This window comes from Trifolium pratense, linkage group LG2 (genome assembly GCF_020283565.1).
Source record: "Trifolium pratense cultivar HEN17-A07 linkage group LG2, ARS_RC_1.1, whole genome shotgun sequence".
NCBI classification, from domain to species: domain Eukaryota; kingdom Viridiplantae; phylum Streptophyta; class Magnoliopsida; order Fabales; family Fabaceae; genus Trifolium; species Trifolium pratense.
Genome location: NC_060060.1, coordinates 4,611,592 through 4,628,529, shown reverse-complemented (window position 1 = coordinate 4,628,529; position 16,938 = coordinate 4,611,592). Strand labels below are relative to the sequence as shown.

Genomic DNA, 16,938 nt, shown 5'->3' with positions numbered 1-16,938 from the left:
AGTAAGTTTCTTGGTGATTACGTTTTTTTTTTTTTTTTTTTTTTTTTTTGGGTGATATCTTGGTGATTACGTTTTACTAGGAGACAATAGAGCTATTGATGTCATGGGAGAAATTCTTGCATAGACTCTCACTTAACAGTCTAACACCTCATCTCATGATTGATGAAGCTTTTTAATTAACCTCATTAATTATCAAAGCTGGCAAACTTCAATTCTTTAACCACCCCCTTAGAAATTCGCTGCAGTTGGGAAAATAAAGCATTCCCATTTTCGGAATACTAGGGGTAACCCCGTGCGTTGCACGAGTTTGATTAAAATATATAATTAAAATATTTTTATAAATAAAAAATAATAATTGTGATAATTATAATCACATATATTTAAATAATAGATATTATTTTAAAATATGATTATATTTAATATTAGTATATGGGTAAAAAAAAAGTTGTTTAGAAATATTAGATTTTTTATTAATTTATATCGTAGTTTGTTCATATTTTAATGTAATAGATCTCTTATAATATTTCATAAGTTTGAAAGGATGTATCATTTTTTATTTTATTAGTGTAATCATATAAGATTTTAGTTTTCTTTATATGAGTTGCAATTTTATAGTCAAATGTCACTTTGTTTTTTTATTTTTGATGTATCCCTTATTTTATTATTTTCAATAAGAGTTGGAGGCATACCTAATTATACTTGTAGACAATATTGCTCATGAGAAATGTTAAAATAAGTTTTGATTATAGAATATGATTCATATATGGTGGCTTTGACTATTTGTTCCACGTGATCTCATTTTTTGAAAATTATGTCTCAAACAGCGTATTTGCTTACTACGTTCTATGCAATTTAAGGTTCCAAATATCTTATGTACTTACTCATCTCTCGTTCTCTTGGAGTTTATTCTCACTTATTCACTTGTTGAGATTTTATTCCAACTTTATTAGTCCCAATTTTTTAGTCTATTGTTTGGTTCACATTTTTTTTTGCTTGGTACTTTTGTTTTTGGTTTGTTTTTCTTTTTCTTGGTGAGGTTTGTGTCTCTTCAAAATTATTGTTAGTTTTTGTCCCTCTTATTTAATATTTACTTGAACATTTATTTTATTTTTCTTATTATATTATATAAACTTGAATATTTGTTGTTGTCAATATATAACTTTGGACGAAGATTTTATATATTTGAATTTAGGTTTAGTTATTTGGTTAAGGTAAAGAAAGTCTTATAGATGAATTTAAGATTTAACATGTGTCATTTTCTTATTTGCTTAAAAAAAATGTCATCTTATTCTTATAAATATTCCACTATTTTATTTTCAGCCGTACGTAACGTAAACATTATTTTAGAATATGTAATTAATTTATCCAAAAAGTTATATTATTACGTAAATTAAATTAATAATTTTTGAATGATTGGTGAATTTTAGTTGTGTGTAAATATGTTTAAATATATGTGTGATTATATTTTCTAAATATATGTAAATATATTTTAACATCTACGGTTTTAATAATTTCTAAAATTTATTTTGACAAATGAGAATCAACAATTTTTATTTAATAATTTTTGTCTTTTTTTAATTTAATTTAGAAAGTTTTTAGTACAATTCTAAGTGGGAGGAAAAAGTATTTAGTACAATTTCTAAACTAACATGTTTTTAGCACAATTCTTTTCATCGATTCATTTTATGGTTGTAAGAATAAGATGTCACGCGTAGATTAAAATAGGACCATCTATTAAAATTCATATATATTCATATTGAACCATCCAGATTTAGGCAAGTGTTATACGATAAATGCATGAAGATTATATATTTGGACAACCTCTAAGTCAAGTTGAATCAATATACTTCTTGCATGTATTACAATTATAAGAACCACATGACTTGAGTATCAACTAAAAAAAAAAAAAACTTATTTTAATTTCTACTTTGTTATCGTTTCTATATTTCTCTTGATTGAGATCAAGTAGATTACCTACACATTGTAGACAATATAATATTTAAAAATGAGACACATATTTATATTTCTAAATTATTTGGATTGTCTTCTTTTAATTGAATGCCTCCAACATCAATATACCCTCGATCTATATAAATTTTAAGGGACTTCAAAATCAATAAATAGAAGTCTCTTTTATCCTCTTCAACTTATTCACATGAAAAAAATTAATTATATTCCCATTAATCAACAATTTTTTATACAAATCTTTTACCTTATATAAAATAATAAATGAAAAAGAAAATAAGAAACAAATAAGCTAAAACATTAGACTAATAAAATAATAAATGAAAAAAGAAAGTTGTCTAATTACAAACATTATATCAATTAAAAAAAATGATGGTTTACAAACTGCCATCAGAGTTAAATACACATCCTCACATGAGGTGCCATTTCATAGATTTACAAACATTCATAGGATGCAACGTAAGCAAAAATAGAAGTATGTTTTATCCTGTTCTCCTCCTTCACATGAAAAAATAGTCATATTCATATTAATCGATTCAACTCAAAGTTTAATTAATCATCGAACAAAACACCGGTTGATATTTAAAAAAATATCCAACCTAAAAAAGAAATATAAAAAATGATTAGAGATATTCTAAACTCAGAGTAATAGAAAAATTCCAATTTACAAACATATTAATAGGCAACTATCACATATATGTATATCAATTTCTTAATTAATCAAATGTAGACATACCTGATACTCTAAGAGGCTAGACACCATCACCTACCAAGGACAAAACCAATATACTTATGATGTAACTATATATATATGCACACAATAGCTTTTAAATCAATTCAAGACACTATAATGTGTAACTTTAACATATGGAAGATGAAGAAACATAACTTTTTCTCATGGAGATGTTAGACAAAGAAACCATAGAGTTTTTGCTATGAGATAGATAAATTAAAATTTTGTTAAAACATAGAAGGTAGACTTCCTGATATGGTGGTGGTGATAATTAGCTTTTGGGTTAACTTTATATAGAGCTTGTGTTTGATAATTAGCTAAATTAACATATTCAATAATAGTGTCTCCAAGAATTCTTTGTTTTCAATTGCATTAATAGGGAATTGTAACATACAATATATATTTTAATAATATATTGCAATGCAATTAAAACAATAACATGATGCACCATTCCACCTTTCATTGCTTGCAATTCATTTTTGTCTCAATTCAACAACAATAAATTGTGTTAGTTTTTTTTAATATATTATTATTATTTATTATTTATTATTAGAGTAACTCTATTATATGAAAAAATATGAAAAGGTTTTAATAGAGATTGTAAACTTTTCTTATAGAGTGTCACATCATCACAATGCTTGCTTGTGAACAACTCAATCTTCCTTTTAAAGGATTGTTTGATAAATTTATTTGTCATAGTTAAAGAATAAGAGTTAAGGAATACGAAAAAATGGTAGTTTAAAAGTTGGTGTGACAAAATTAATTTTTTTTTAAATAATAGCACAATAGTAATTAATTAATAAACAATATAACTAAAGTATTTTTTTTCATAAAATTTATTTATTTATTTTGTCAAGCATGGAATTTTTTTGAGGAGTAATTTTTTTATTTGGTTTATTTATTTAAAGTAAAATTTTACAAATTGCAAATCATATTTACGCATGCATGATTTATATTTTATGTTTGGTAGTGTAAAATATGAAAGAGCATATATCTATTCATTGTTCTTTTGTAATTTGATCTTTTTTTCTTTTCTTTCTTTCATTATTATTGGGAGTCATTATTATTGTAACATATAGATAATTATTTTGGAGGATGAATGGACACACAAAATAAATTGTCGGACAAATTTTAAATAGATATGAGAAGCTCTCTAAAGCATGCCACATCATCACAATACTTGCTTTTGAGCAACTCAACCTTCCTTTTACTAGTAAAAGATTTGATTTTGATTAAATTAAATATCTAAAAAATATAAACTTATCGAATATCAAATTTTGATTAATTTTATTTGTCACATTTGTCATTTTCGTTAGTTTTTCTTAAAAAATGTTAACTTTACTTTCTGTTATTCGTTATATGTATGCATAAATGATTTATTTGTGAGTAATATTTTTAGGCGTGCTTATAAATATGATTATGAGTTCAAATATCTTTCTTAGACTAAAGATAAAGTTAACGTTTTTTTTAGAAAAACTAACAGAAATAATCGATATGACAAATATAATTAAATTTAAAGTTAAGGAAGTAATTTATAACGTTAATTAGTTAAGAGACCAATTTATAACATTAATCAGTTAAATGACCAATATGAAATCAATAAATAAATTAAGGGAACATTTGTCTAATTTAGAAAGAAAAAAAGTTTAAGGTAAGTATTTCATGTCTAAATTAAAATCGATAAGTTTCTCCGTGTTCTCTATTTTATCTATTATAAATTATAGCTATTGTGTTATAATATATCAATATCATTATGATTAAGAAGGTGGGATGCCTAGTTCAAATGATTTAGGTTAAAGGTTAAAAATATTAAGGTGTAAAAATATTCGTGTTTAAGTTTTGGTGAAGAGAAAAATACTAATATTAATAATTAATTATTAATTTTGTCTGTTTTAATTTTTAAATAAATAAGATTTAATTGTAGTTTTGATCCATCTATTTTTACTATTTTGCAGAATTAATACCCTATTTTAAAATTTGACAGATTTAGTACCCAACATATATTTTAAAATTTAACTTTGGCTACCTTGGAAGGCTTTCGTGAGGTGAGCTATCTCTCAGTATAACCTCAATGAGGAAATTCTAATTATTTTTATTTTCTTTTTGAAGCAAGTCTAATTATTTAATGAAATGATATTTTTTATTTTAATTTATTTTAAAATACAATTAAATTTTAAATAGATTTTATCCATAAAGTACCGCTATTCAACTAATTAATTCAATAGTACTTAAAAATTTACCATAAAAAGTCGATAGGTTTAATCTAGTGGTAAAAGATTTGGTTAGTATGTTAGAAGTTCTAAATTCGATCCTCATATCTATTGTAAAAAAAATTACCATAAAATAATTGCTCACATTGAGATAGAAATTTTGTTGCTGATCATTTGGTACTAAAATTTCTTCTAGTATTGTCATCTTCATGAGATAAAGCAAGAAGAAATGGCCCCTCATAAGATGTCTTATTCTTTTGTTCAGGATAAAACAAGAAGAAAAATCCACACGATAAATTTTCTTTTTGTTTGATTAAAACACTAAATATATAATATTTAAAGTTAATATAATTTGTTTTGTGAGATTCTCTTTGTCTTACATCACGTGCACACAAATATACTGCAACTCTGGTGACAAGAGTTTAATATTATGATGATCTCAAGGGATAGAATTGAAACTCTTTGAAGACTATCGTAAAATAATTATCAGTGTCAATTTAATTATAATTAAATATTAAAACTCTTTTTTTTTACTAATCCTCAAGTTGATTTTTATTTGTTTATTAGATATTCTTTTGGTCATTTTATTAAAGAAATTCATTGGAATTATAAAAAAAAGGGAAATTCTATGGTACACACATGAAATTTCAATGTACCGGTATAATAGATCACTAAATTACTAGATAATTGAATATTTTTTCGAAAGAAATTATTTTTCTATTATTTAAAATATTATAATAACTAAATACTATTTATCAAAATGGTAAAAAAAATAAATTTTTTTATTTTATTGAATTTTTTATCACTCATAATAGTTATTATTGAATTTTTTTATGAAAAAATGTAAAAATGTTAGCATAATACTTATAAACAATGAACTAGTGTTTTTTTTTCTTATGAAATCATCATTTTTTGATAAAATAATCGTTATTTTAGTTATTATTTGATCTAATGTACCGTAGAATCTTCCCTAAAAAAATAATTCAATCTAAACTCTACTAATGTTTCAACTGCCTTACGGGTTTCTCTCCATGTAAGAAAAAAAAAAAACAACTGTCTTACGGGTTGCCAAGCCTCTCACTCTCAAATATTGATATTGATTAACCACCATATAATATTATCAGGGTCTTTTCACGATTGGCTGACCCTGTTATCAGGTTTCTGTTATCGGATCATTCACCGTTTATATCCACGCATCAAGTCGCGAAAGAGATGTGTTAAAAAGTCTCACATTGGAATTAGGCCCAAAATCAATTCTAAAAAATTTTAATACTTAAAATAAGTTGAGCATAAGTTAACTGGAGGGCTTCTAGGGTGAGAGAATCATGGAGTGTGTGAGAGAGATATTTGCAAAGAAGGTGAGAGAAGAGGGAGATGCAAAGAGGGATGAGTGAATCAGAGAAACAGAAAAAAGGAAGGAAAAAATAATATAAAAAATGGATGTATTAATAAAAGGTGTTGTCTTTTTGTTTATAGCCAAAATCTACTATGCACAAGTGCATGGTGCACAAGTCATCGATACAATTATAACGAATACGAATTTTACTAAATTTATTGTTGGATTGAATGTTTATATCATATAAATTATTAATATTTTTTTTTTTTGAAAAAATTAAAAATTATTTAATATGTTATTTTGTTGTTCAGTTATATATTTTTTTTTTTAATTTAAAAGGTCTCTTTCAACGCATGCATGTACGACAAGGTAATGTGTTGATTTGAGTCATCGTGGACGACTGTGAAAAAAATGACGTTAGTGGTGGTGGGGCTATGGATATAAAAAATTTGGTTTCACTTTAGATCCGAATCAGATCACCTCCCGGGATAAATGAGGAGGTATTATTGGTTAGCCACAACCCTAAATGTTATTTGTTTAGCCACACATACAAAATTTTAAAAAAATTAATAGAAAAGTTAATGAAATGATGTGATTAAATTAATTTATATTTAAGTTTTTTCAATTATGTGTGTCCAAATATTTTTTATTTGAGTTTGTGCCTAGGTTAGAAATTCCCATAAATGAGTCGGTCAACCATATTTTTTACTAATAAGTACATTTAAATATTAACATAAAATATGTTAGATTCGTCTTGATAAATATTTTTAGAATATTAATTTTTTAGAATTTTTAATATTATACAATTAAATGCATCAATCGTCAAAGTTATATATCGACATACATAAAACGGTCCCCACTCAAACATTAATACATTTTTCATTTCATCCATCTATTCACTTTTTATTGAACAATCTATTGTATTGTAGTAGTAACTATGGAAACATGCACAAAAGTTAATTTAATACATTATTTAGATTACTGAAATTAATTAATATAATACAAATTAATTAGTGACACCATTCTCCTTCACTTTTTTCTCCAATATTCCATCAGCCTTCACTTTTACTTCCTCTTGAGTCAATTCTTGTTTATCTTTCTCCACCTTGAGTTGAGCTTCCTCATCCTCAGCCTTTTTCTTTTCTTCTTCATCCTTGGCTGCTTTCTTTGCAATCTCAAGAGCATGAATCAAATTCTTCAAGCAAGTCTCGAAATCTTCGGTGATTGAATTTGGCATCAAATTCTCAGCAACATCGGCAGGTGTCATATTAGTCTCTCCCAACAACTTTTCAATAATGGGAAACAAATCATCATGATACTCAATATCTAAATAGTTCCTTGCAAGAATCTTGAAAGCTTGATAGCCACAATAAGACATTTCTATGTGCTTATCCATCCTTCCCCTCCTAATGAGAGCAGGATCAAGTTTGTCCACAAAGTTAGTTGTAAAAATTATGATCCTCTCTGCTCCACATGCCGACCAAATTCCATCAATAAAATTCAACAAACCCGAAAGAGTTACCTTGCTTTCTTTTTTATCTTCTTTTTCAGCTTCCTTAATAGGATCGGGTTTTCCCCCATTCTCGTCATTATCTTGCTCCTTTTTCTTCTTCCTTTGGCCTGTGAGCTCAAGAGAACAATCAATGTCTTCAATAACTATAATTGATTTGCTTGACGTCTCAATCAAAAGTCTTTTCAAATCGTTGTTATCCTTAACAGTTGTTAATTCAAGATCATACACGTCGTAATTCATGAAATTAGCAATAGCTGATATCATGGTAGATTTTCCAGTTCCCGGTGGGCCAAAAAGTAGGTAACCACGCTTCCATGCCTTCCCTACTTTAGCATAGTACTCTTTCCCATTTTTGAACTTAACAAGATCGTTTATGATCTCTTCTTTCTTCTCCGGTTCCATAGCAAGTGTTTCAAACCTTGCAGGATGCTCAAAGGTTGTGTGACTCCACTTTGTGCTTCTGTATCCTCCCCAATTATTGCTTGGATTGTTGGTGTAAATCTTTAACTGCCTATTTTTCAAGGTAATAGCCTTTCCTTGTTCCAACACATGTTGGATATAAGAGGTAGTGATAAGATCACGATGCCTTTTGTGGAACGTAAGTGTTAAGAATCTTTTCTCATTCGAAGCCGGGTAGTAAGAAAACGACTGTGATTGTGAGGTGATGTGATTTGCGGACCACCAAACTTTGACTCCATTGAACTCATCTACAATCTCTTGGTTATCGTCCATGGTTAGAACAAGTGGGGTTTGACTATCTTTGACAACTTCGGCTTTAAGCTTTCTGGCTCGCTGTGATGAATTCGCGCTAAGATATGTTTGGATGACTTTGTAAGTTTCGTTGCGTTTGAGACGCTCTCCTGATAACTCATGGAAGGTAATTTGGATGTAAGGATACATAAGGTTTGTGAATTTGGTTGTGTATTTTAGAGCATATCTACGAATATGAGGTGGGAAGAATCGGTCATACATGGCATATACAAACATTATGCTAGCCATAATTGACCCCATTTGTGACCATAGTTCCCCAATTCCCATTGCCATTTTTTATACTTTCAAATGTTTAAATGTAAGAGAAATATGTTGGATTGTTTTTCTAACTTTTGTGATTTTTTTTTTTGAACCAAACTTTTGTGATTATGTACTCAAGGGTGTGTAGTATTTATAAGGAGTATATAATAAGAGTGTTTCATGTGTTCAATCCCAACTTGGAAAGGACCACGCAAGTTCTCTTTGTTTTCTTTGTAAGTTTCTTAGTGATTGCGTTTTACTAGGAGACAATAAAGTTGTTAATGTGATGGACTCATATGTTAAAAGACTGATAATCGGCTTAAATGTGATAAAAGACTGATAGAGTTGCTCACTCTTCTTTTTCTTCCATACGTACATCTTAATCTTTAAGTGTAATAAATGTCTCACCCTCCGTGAAAAAAAAATTAATGTCTCACCTAATATTTCTCATTTATCTAAGGCATTCTCATTGACTTGTACTTGACTATAAATCAAATCAACGTGTTTAACTTCTCCTTTACTACAATATAATATTAAAAACCGGTAAATTCTAATATGGAACACTTTATCAAGTGGTCTATGGTGGATCAGTCATGAATAACATTATAATGAATACGAATTTTACAAAATTTACCGTTGAATGGAAAATTTAGATCATATTGATCATCCATAAATAAATTTAGAAAAATTGAAAATAATTTGATATGTTATTGAGACACATCAAAATTAACGATTTATTAAATAACGTAAATCTTGATGGGTCTCAATAATACATCAAATGATTTTAAAAAAAATTAAAAAATTTATGAATGATCTATACGATATAAACTTTCAATCCAATAGTGAATTTTGTAAAATTCATATTCGGTAGATCAGTTGTTCACGGTGGACCACTTCGGTAGCATTAGCCTTAAAAAACCCACTTTTCTCCATATATCATACATGTCACTATTAAGGTGAGCGAATCAATATTTGAGATTTTTGGTCATCCGTATTAAGGCATGAAGCATACCCTAAAATTCAGTTGAAACAGCAGTAGAGGCTTCAATGAAATCCTTTAGAAAAATATCTTATGAAAATGGAGTTTTTTTTTTTTTTTTTGGTACAAATGAAAATGGAGTTTTATTATTAATTAAATTGACATTTTTTTAAAATGAATAAAGTTAGTAATTGTTAGTGTTAGTTTTTTTTTTTCCATCTCATGATCGAGAACTTGAACTCTAAACATGTTTGATGTATTTGCTGGCTACAAGGCCCGATTTGGCTTACTGTGTGTGCCTAGTTGCTAGATTCATGAATAGGCCTACAGAGATGCATGTTGCAGCTATTAAAAGAATCATGAGGTATTTGAAAGGAACTATTGCTGATGGAATCATGTATAAACACACTACATATGAAATAAAACTAGTTGGTTGGTCAGATCCAGGTTATGCAGGAGATTTGGATGATAAGAAGAGCACATATTGATATGTTTCTATGCTTGAAATAGGTGCTATATCATGATCTTCAAAGAAACAACCAATTGTAACTTTGTCAACAACTTAAGCTGAGTATGTGACTGCTTCACTATGTGCTTGTCAGTGCATTTGGTTAAGAAATGTATTGAATTACTTGAAGATTGGATAAGGCAAGACAACTATGATCTACTGTGATAATAGCTCATCTATCAAACTCTAAAAGAATCCCATAATGCATGGTAAGTGCAAACATATAGATGTGAGATTTCACTTCTTGAGAAATCTTACAAAAGAAGAAATTGTAGATGTTAAAATGCCCAAACACATTAGTCATGTTATGCTTATTTTGTTTTAATAATTGTATGGTTGTACAATTAGGGGAGGGTATGTTGTGTGTGTTTGGGCTTTTTATTGTGTAAAGCCCATTTTCATTGTATGTGTACTTAGGGTCATTCCTTGTATGAGGTGCTATGCCTATATAAGTATGTGGTGTGTGAATAATAAAGAGAAAGACCTTTTTGCCATTACAAAACCTTTTACTCCTTAACTTCTTTCGCCCTTAATTCAAAGGACTTGGGTTACGCACCCCACTTCTTAATTAAATTGAAATAAATAATATTTTTATGCCATGGTGTGGATTTTTTTTCTTGCTTTATTTCGGTTACAAAATAGAAGAAAAAGAAGAGTGAGCAAAAGCAAAACTATATAGGGACTGAACAAAAGAATAAGATGACGATCATATGTATTTAAGACCCATGGTGTATGTATCGCCATGTGGGCCCCACTCCAAGCTCTATGACAATCTTTCTACTACTCCCATTGAAACTTACATCACATATAGGATATTTCTTGCTGGAACCGCGTCACACAGTCATAACTCTTAGTTGTTCAATTTTAATTAATGATTGAGATTATCGTGTGAATCTGCATGAAAACTTAACTGTAGGCCATCATGATCCTCTCAACTATGTGATGTGCCCCAAAAATGTGCAAGAGTACAAATATGAACAACATAATACATAATTCATATGGTTTTATTAAAAAGTTTCAAAACATTATTAATATTACACAGTCCAAGTTAATGGCTGAAACCATTCTCCTTAACATTTTCCTTAGAATTTTCAATAGTCTTCAAATTTTCTTCCTCTTGAACAAATTCCTGTTTTTTTGTGTTTAGTTTTGCTTCCTCGTCCTCAATTTTTTTCTTTTCTTCCTCCTCTGCAATTTTCTTTGCAATCTCAAGAGATTGTATCAAATTCTTCAAGCAAGTCTCAAAATCTTCAGTGATTGACTTCGGCATCAAATTCTCAGCAACATCCGCAGGTGTCATATTAGTCTCTCCCAACAACTTTTCAATAATCGGAAACAAATCATCGTGAGACTCTACATCTAAGTAGTTCTTTGCAAGCACCTTGAAAGCTTCATAGCCACAATAGGACATCTCTATGTGTTTATCCATCCTTCCCCTCCTAATGAGAGCTGGGTCAAGTTTGTCCACAAAGTTAGTTGTGAAAATTATGATCCTCTCCCCGCCACATGCCGACCAAATTCCATCAATAAAATTCAACAAACCAGAGAGAGTTACCTTACTTTCCTTTTTCTCTTCTTCTTTACGTTTAATTATAGGATTCTTGTCTTCCTCATTCTCATCATTATCTATCTCACTTTTCTTCTTCCTTTGGCCAGTGAGATCGAGAGAACAATCTATATCTTCAATTACTATAATTGATTTGCTTGATGTCTCAATCAAAAGCCTTTTCAACTCATTGTTATCCTTAACAATTGTTAATTCAAGATCATACACATCGTAGTTCATGAAATTAGCAATAGCAGATATCATGGTTGATTTTCCTGTTCCAGGTGGACCAAAAAGTAGATAACCACGCTTCCATGCCTTTCCAACTTTAGCATAATACTCTTTCCCTTTTTTGAACTTAAGAAGATCATTTATGATCTCTTCTTTCTTCTTTGTTTCCATGGCAAGTGTTTCAATACTTGCAGGGTGCTCAAAAGTTGTGTGACTCCATTTTGTGCTTCTATACCTCATCCAATCATTGCTTGGATTGTTTGTGTAAAGCTTTAACCGTCTATTCTTCATTGTAATAGCCTTTCCTTTTTCCAACACATGTCGGATGTAAGAGGTGGTTGTTGTGAATTCGTCTTAAAATAATCACACCAATAAACTTGATGTGTGGAGCAAATCGAATAAGCAATCAAAACGTGGAAATAGCAATAATAATCACGAACAAAAGATAAGTAATAAAACTGTAAGAACACGAAGCAATTGTTTACCCAGTTCAGTCAAAACCGACCTACTCTGGGGGAGAGAGCCACTCTCCGTTCCACTATCAATGAAAATCTTGATTACAACGATTCAATACAAAAGAGTTGCAAGAATTAGACTTCAATCCTAATTCTACCCTTTTCCCAAATCTCTTCCCGTGACCAAGAGATTTCAATGATGAGTGATTACAAGATGAAAGAATCAACACCCAAAACCTAGAGATGAACCAAGAGTAACCCTCTTAACCCTAGCCGCCGTTTTGGTGAAAGAAACCCTCAAAACTTCCTCTGAAAAAACAGAAAACGTGACCCTTTAAATACCCTGCAGTGATTTCCGCCCGAAACACAGCTTTTTTCGCCTGAGGCGGAAACTTCCGCCTGAAACACCAAGATTTCCGCCTGGGGCGGCAAAACAGAGAGCTCCCCTTATTCTGCTTCAAATTTCCGCCTGAAACACAGGTTTTTCCGCCCGGGGCGGAAAACAGCAGACTAGTGTTGTTTTTTCACGTTTTCAAGGCAAATTTGCAACAATCTCCACCTTGCCTTTAAAACGATGGTGATGTCAACTTCCCATCAACCACCGTGCTGCTCTCTCCACTTGTTTACACCATACCCTCTTCGGCCCCCGGAGTCTACCTCTCCGTACTCCCGAAAAATGCTTGCCTCCAATTGCCCTTGGATTTTTAGGACAATACACAAGCTAAACCATACCCTCTTCAAACCCCGGATTGTAGCTTTCCGTACTCTTGAAGATATGCTTGCCTCCAACCAACCTTGGAATTTTTAGGTGGTTTCACAAGCTGCAACCTCAAACTCTCCTTGTGTCCAACTACCTCCAGCAGTCTAGCAAGTTACCAAGCTTGATCACCGTTGCTTCCACACAAGGTCTTCATAGCCATACCACTTTGGTGTACCTCCACCTCAAACCGAGATTCCTCCACCAAAGCCTTGAACCGGTATATCCACCATGTCTTCCACCTTGTAACGTAAAACTTTTCAACTACTCCGAAACACACATCAAGTCATTGTTAGTCTCCAACACTTCCCGGTTTAGTTCCACCACCTAGTAAACTTCATTTCACTAGTACAACTAAAACCAACCAATGTCACTAACAACCAACCGAAGTTTCACAACTTATCCACACCATGAGAATCACAACTAGTAACAAAGCTCAAGAATAATACCTCGCATTGTGTGAAAGAAATTCAACCATACCTTGAACCTTATAAGCTTTCCCGTCGCCAAGATGAACAAACTCCACCTTCAACTAGCTCTAGGGCTTCAAAGTACTCCTTCCTCAAAACACATGTGATCGGAGCATCCAAAGTCCATGACTTCAACTCCATTGATTCCCAACTTCACCACACTAGCACATCCACATTCTCACAGTAATAAAGTTGTTGTTTCGAACGTAATCCTGAGTATTATTACCACCGCCTCTCCAGGCTGATGTTGAGTATTATTACCACCGCCTCTCCAGGCTGATGTTGAGTATTATTACCACCGCCTCTCCAGGCTGATTAACAAGCTATGAGTGTCAACTGGTGACTATGAGTGCTCCCGCACTCTCATAGCCTTCCTCCTCATCAACGGCAACATGAGCTGACGAACTACCGCTGCCCCTTCTCTGAGGACAGTCCTTCTTGAAGTGACCCGGTTCTTGACAATAGAAGCATCTGAACCTGCCACCATTATCACCTTTTGGCCTAGACTTGGACCCATATTTCTTCCCCTTTCCTCTACCGTCATTCTCACTTCTATCCCTCATCACATTTAACCCTTCCGCACTATCATCAACCCTCAAGTCTCTCAACTTTGTCAACTCCTTGGTCCTCAAAGCCGATTGAACTTCATCCAAGGTGATAGTACCTTCTTTGCCATAAAGCAACGCATCCTTGAGATTTTCAAGTGACTTGGGTAAAGCACACAACAAATGAAAGGCCTTGTCCTCGTCTTCCAAATTCACGTCAATGTTCGCCAAGTCGTCAATGATCTTGTTGAACTCCGAAAGTTGCTCCACCACAGGCTTGTTCTCCACCATTCGAAAGAAAAACAACCGTTCTTTCAAACACTGCTTATGTGCCAAAGACTTCGTCATATACAACGCATCCAGCTTGGTCCACATAGCCGCCGCAGTTTTTTCTTTAGCTACTTCCCTCAACACATTATCCGCAAGGCACAAGATAATGACACTCAAAGCCTTATCATTCATCTCGCTCTTTTCTGCGTTCGAGAGAGTATTTGGCATATTCGATATGCCCAACAATGCTTCAACACACTTTTGTTGTGTTAATATTGCCCGTACCTTCACCTTCCACAAACCGAAGTCATTTTTACCGGTGAACTTCTCAATCTCCCACTTAGAACCCATGATACTTAATTCGTTTGATCCTTTGCCCCACGGTGGGCGCCAATTGTTGTGAATTCGTCTTAAAATAATCACACCAATAAACTTGATGTGTGGAGCAAATCGAATAAGCAATCAAAACGTGGAAATAGCAATAATAATCACGAACAAAAGATAAGTAATAAAACTGTAAGAACACGAAGCAATTGTTTACCCAGTTCAGTCAAAACCGACCTACTCTGGGGGAGAGAGCCACTCTCCGTTCCACTATCAATGAAAATCTTGATTACAACGATTCAATACAAAAGAGTTGCAAGAATTAGACTTCAATCCTAATTCTACCCTTTTCCCAAATCTCTTCCCGTGACCAAGAGATTTCAATGATGAGTGATTACAAGATGAAAGAATCAACACCCAAAACCTAGAGATGAACCAAGAGTAACCCTCTTAACCCTAGCCGCCGTTTTGGTGAAAGAAACCCTCAAAACTTCCTCTGAAAAAACAGAAAACGTGACCCTTTAAATACCCTGCAGTGATTTCCGCCCGAAACACAGCTTTTTTCGCCTGAGGCGGAAACTTCCGCCTGAAACACCAAGATTTCCGCCTGGGGCGGCAAAACAGAGAGCTCCCCTTATTCTGCTTCAAATTTCCGCCTGAAACACAGGTTTTTCCGCCCGGGGCGGAAAACAGCAGACTAGTGTTGTTTTTTCACGTTTTCAAGGCAAATTTGCAACAGTGGTGACGAGATCTCGATCTCTTTTATGGAATGTCAGTGTTAAGAATCTTTTCTCATCTGAAGTAGAGTAGACCGAAAATGATTGTGTTCTAGCCGGGGTGTGATTTGCGAACCACCAAACTTTGACTCCATTGAACTCATCTGTGATCTCTTGATTGTTTTCCATGCTTAGGACAAGTGGGTTTTGGCTATCTTTGACAACTTCGGCTTTAAGCCTTTTAGCTCTTTGTGACGAGTTAGCGCTGAGATATGTTTGGATGACTGTGTATGTTTCATTGCGTTGGAGGCGCTCTCCGGATAATTCATAGAAATTTATTTTTATGTAAGGGTACATGAGGTATGTGAATTTGTGAGTATATTTTCCAACATATCTACGAATTTGAGGTGGGAAGAATTTCTCATACATGGTATATACAAACATTATGCTAGCCATAATTGAGCCTAGGTTTGACCATATTTCCCCAATTCCCATATCTTATCTTATAATAATTTGAAGTCTTTAATTGTCAGAAAATATTTTGTTGTGATTCTAACTTTTGTGTCGTATGAATTCAAAGGGTGTGTGGTATTTATAATGAGTATCATAAGAGTGTTTCAAGTGTTCTTTCACAACTTGGAGTTTTTAAATGAGTTTCTTGGGGACCACGTTTTACTAGGAGACACAAGAGTGGTTGATTTCGTTTGAATAAATTATTGTTTCATAAATAACGACGAAAGAAAATATAAAATTGAAAATGATATTTAATAGTAGATTAATGCTATTAGACCACTGGTTAATTTTTTTCTTCTCAGTAAGACAAATTAAATTGTTTTTTTAGAACAAAAATTGAATTTTATGATGTAATATTGATGGGCATGTCCCGATCGAGAGAAACAAAAATGTCACGACAAAAGGGGAGAACGAGTCAAGTGTGGAATGCCACGCATACCAACAACGAGAAAGAACACACTACTCGCGATAATGAGGTGAAGTCAAGCTAGTTCTAATAGTCATACAACAACATTTGCATGTGTTATTCTAAGAAGTTTTCTAGATATTCTAACATTAGCATGCTATGAATTGGATCAATGAAGCTTTGAAAAGCTTTTGGCATCTCACTGATGATAATAGACACAATGAGGGAAAATGTTATGAGCTTAGATTAAATATATGTTAGAAAATCTAATAAAGATAATTTAATGAAGAAGCAATGACCAAATAGGTCCATTTATATAATTGAATGATCTTTCTGAACTATAGGTATAAAATATTACAACACATGAACCAAGTTCAGAGAATCATGTTCTGTTTTTAGTGAGAATGTATTTTTTGAGAATTATAGAGAAACACAAGTATATAACTAGTT

At 31.9% G+C, this 16,938-nt stretch overlaps 2 protein-coding genes across 2 annotated transcripts; both read right to left on the bottom strand.

Moving 5' to 3' along the window:
- Nucleotides 1–7,200: 7,200 nt before the first annotated feature.
- LOC123906457 (AAA-ATPase ASD, mitochondrial-like) lies at nucleotides 7,201–8,957 on the bottom strand. The gene has a single exon (XM_045956370.1). The coding sequence runs from the start codon at nucleotides 8,799–8,801 to the stop codon at nucleotides 7,251–7,253; it is 1,551 nt and encodes a 516-aa protein (XP_045812326.1). The 5' UTR covers nucleotides 8,802–8,957; the 3' UTR covers nucleotides 7,201–7,250.
- Nucleotides 8,958–11,168: 2,211 nt separating this feature from the next.
- LOC123906456 (AAA-ATPase ASD, mitochondrial-like) lies at nucleotides 11,169–16,148 on the bottom strand. The gene is made up of 2 exons (XM_045956369.1): nucleotides 15,595–16,148; nucleotides 11,169–12,369 (listed from the first exon to the last, which is right to left on the bottom strand). The coding sequence occupies exons 1-2, from the start codon at nucleotides 16,062–16,064 to the stop codon at nucleotides 11,304–11,306; spliced, it is 1,536 nt and encodes a 511-aa protein (XP_045812325.1). The 5' UTR covers nucleotides 16,065–16,148; the 3' UTR covers nucleotides 11,169–11,303.
- Between the last annotated feature and the right edge of the window lie 790 nt (nucleotides 16,149–16,938).

Coding starts and splice junctions, on each gene's coding strand:
- LOC123906456 (XM_045956369.1), bottom strand. CDS start 16,064: ATGGGAATTGGGGAAATATGGTCAAACCTAGGCTCAATTATGGCTAGC. Junction 12,370..15,594: donor AGAGATCGAGATCTCGTCAC/CACTGTTGCAAA, acceptor ATTCACAACAAC/CACCTCTTACATCCGACATG.
- LOC123906457 (XM_045956370.1), bottom strand. CDS start 8,801: ATGGCAATGGGAATTGGGGAACTATGGTCACAAATGGGGTCAATTATG.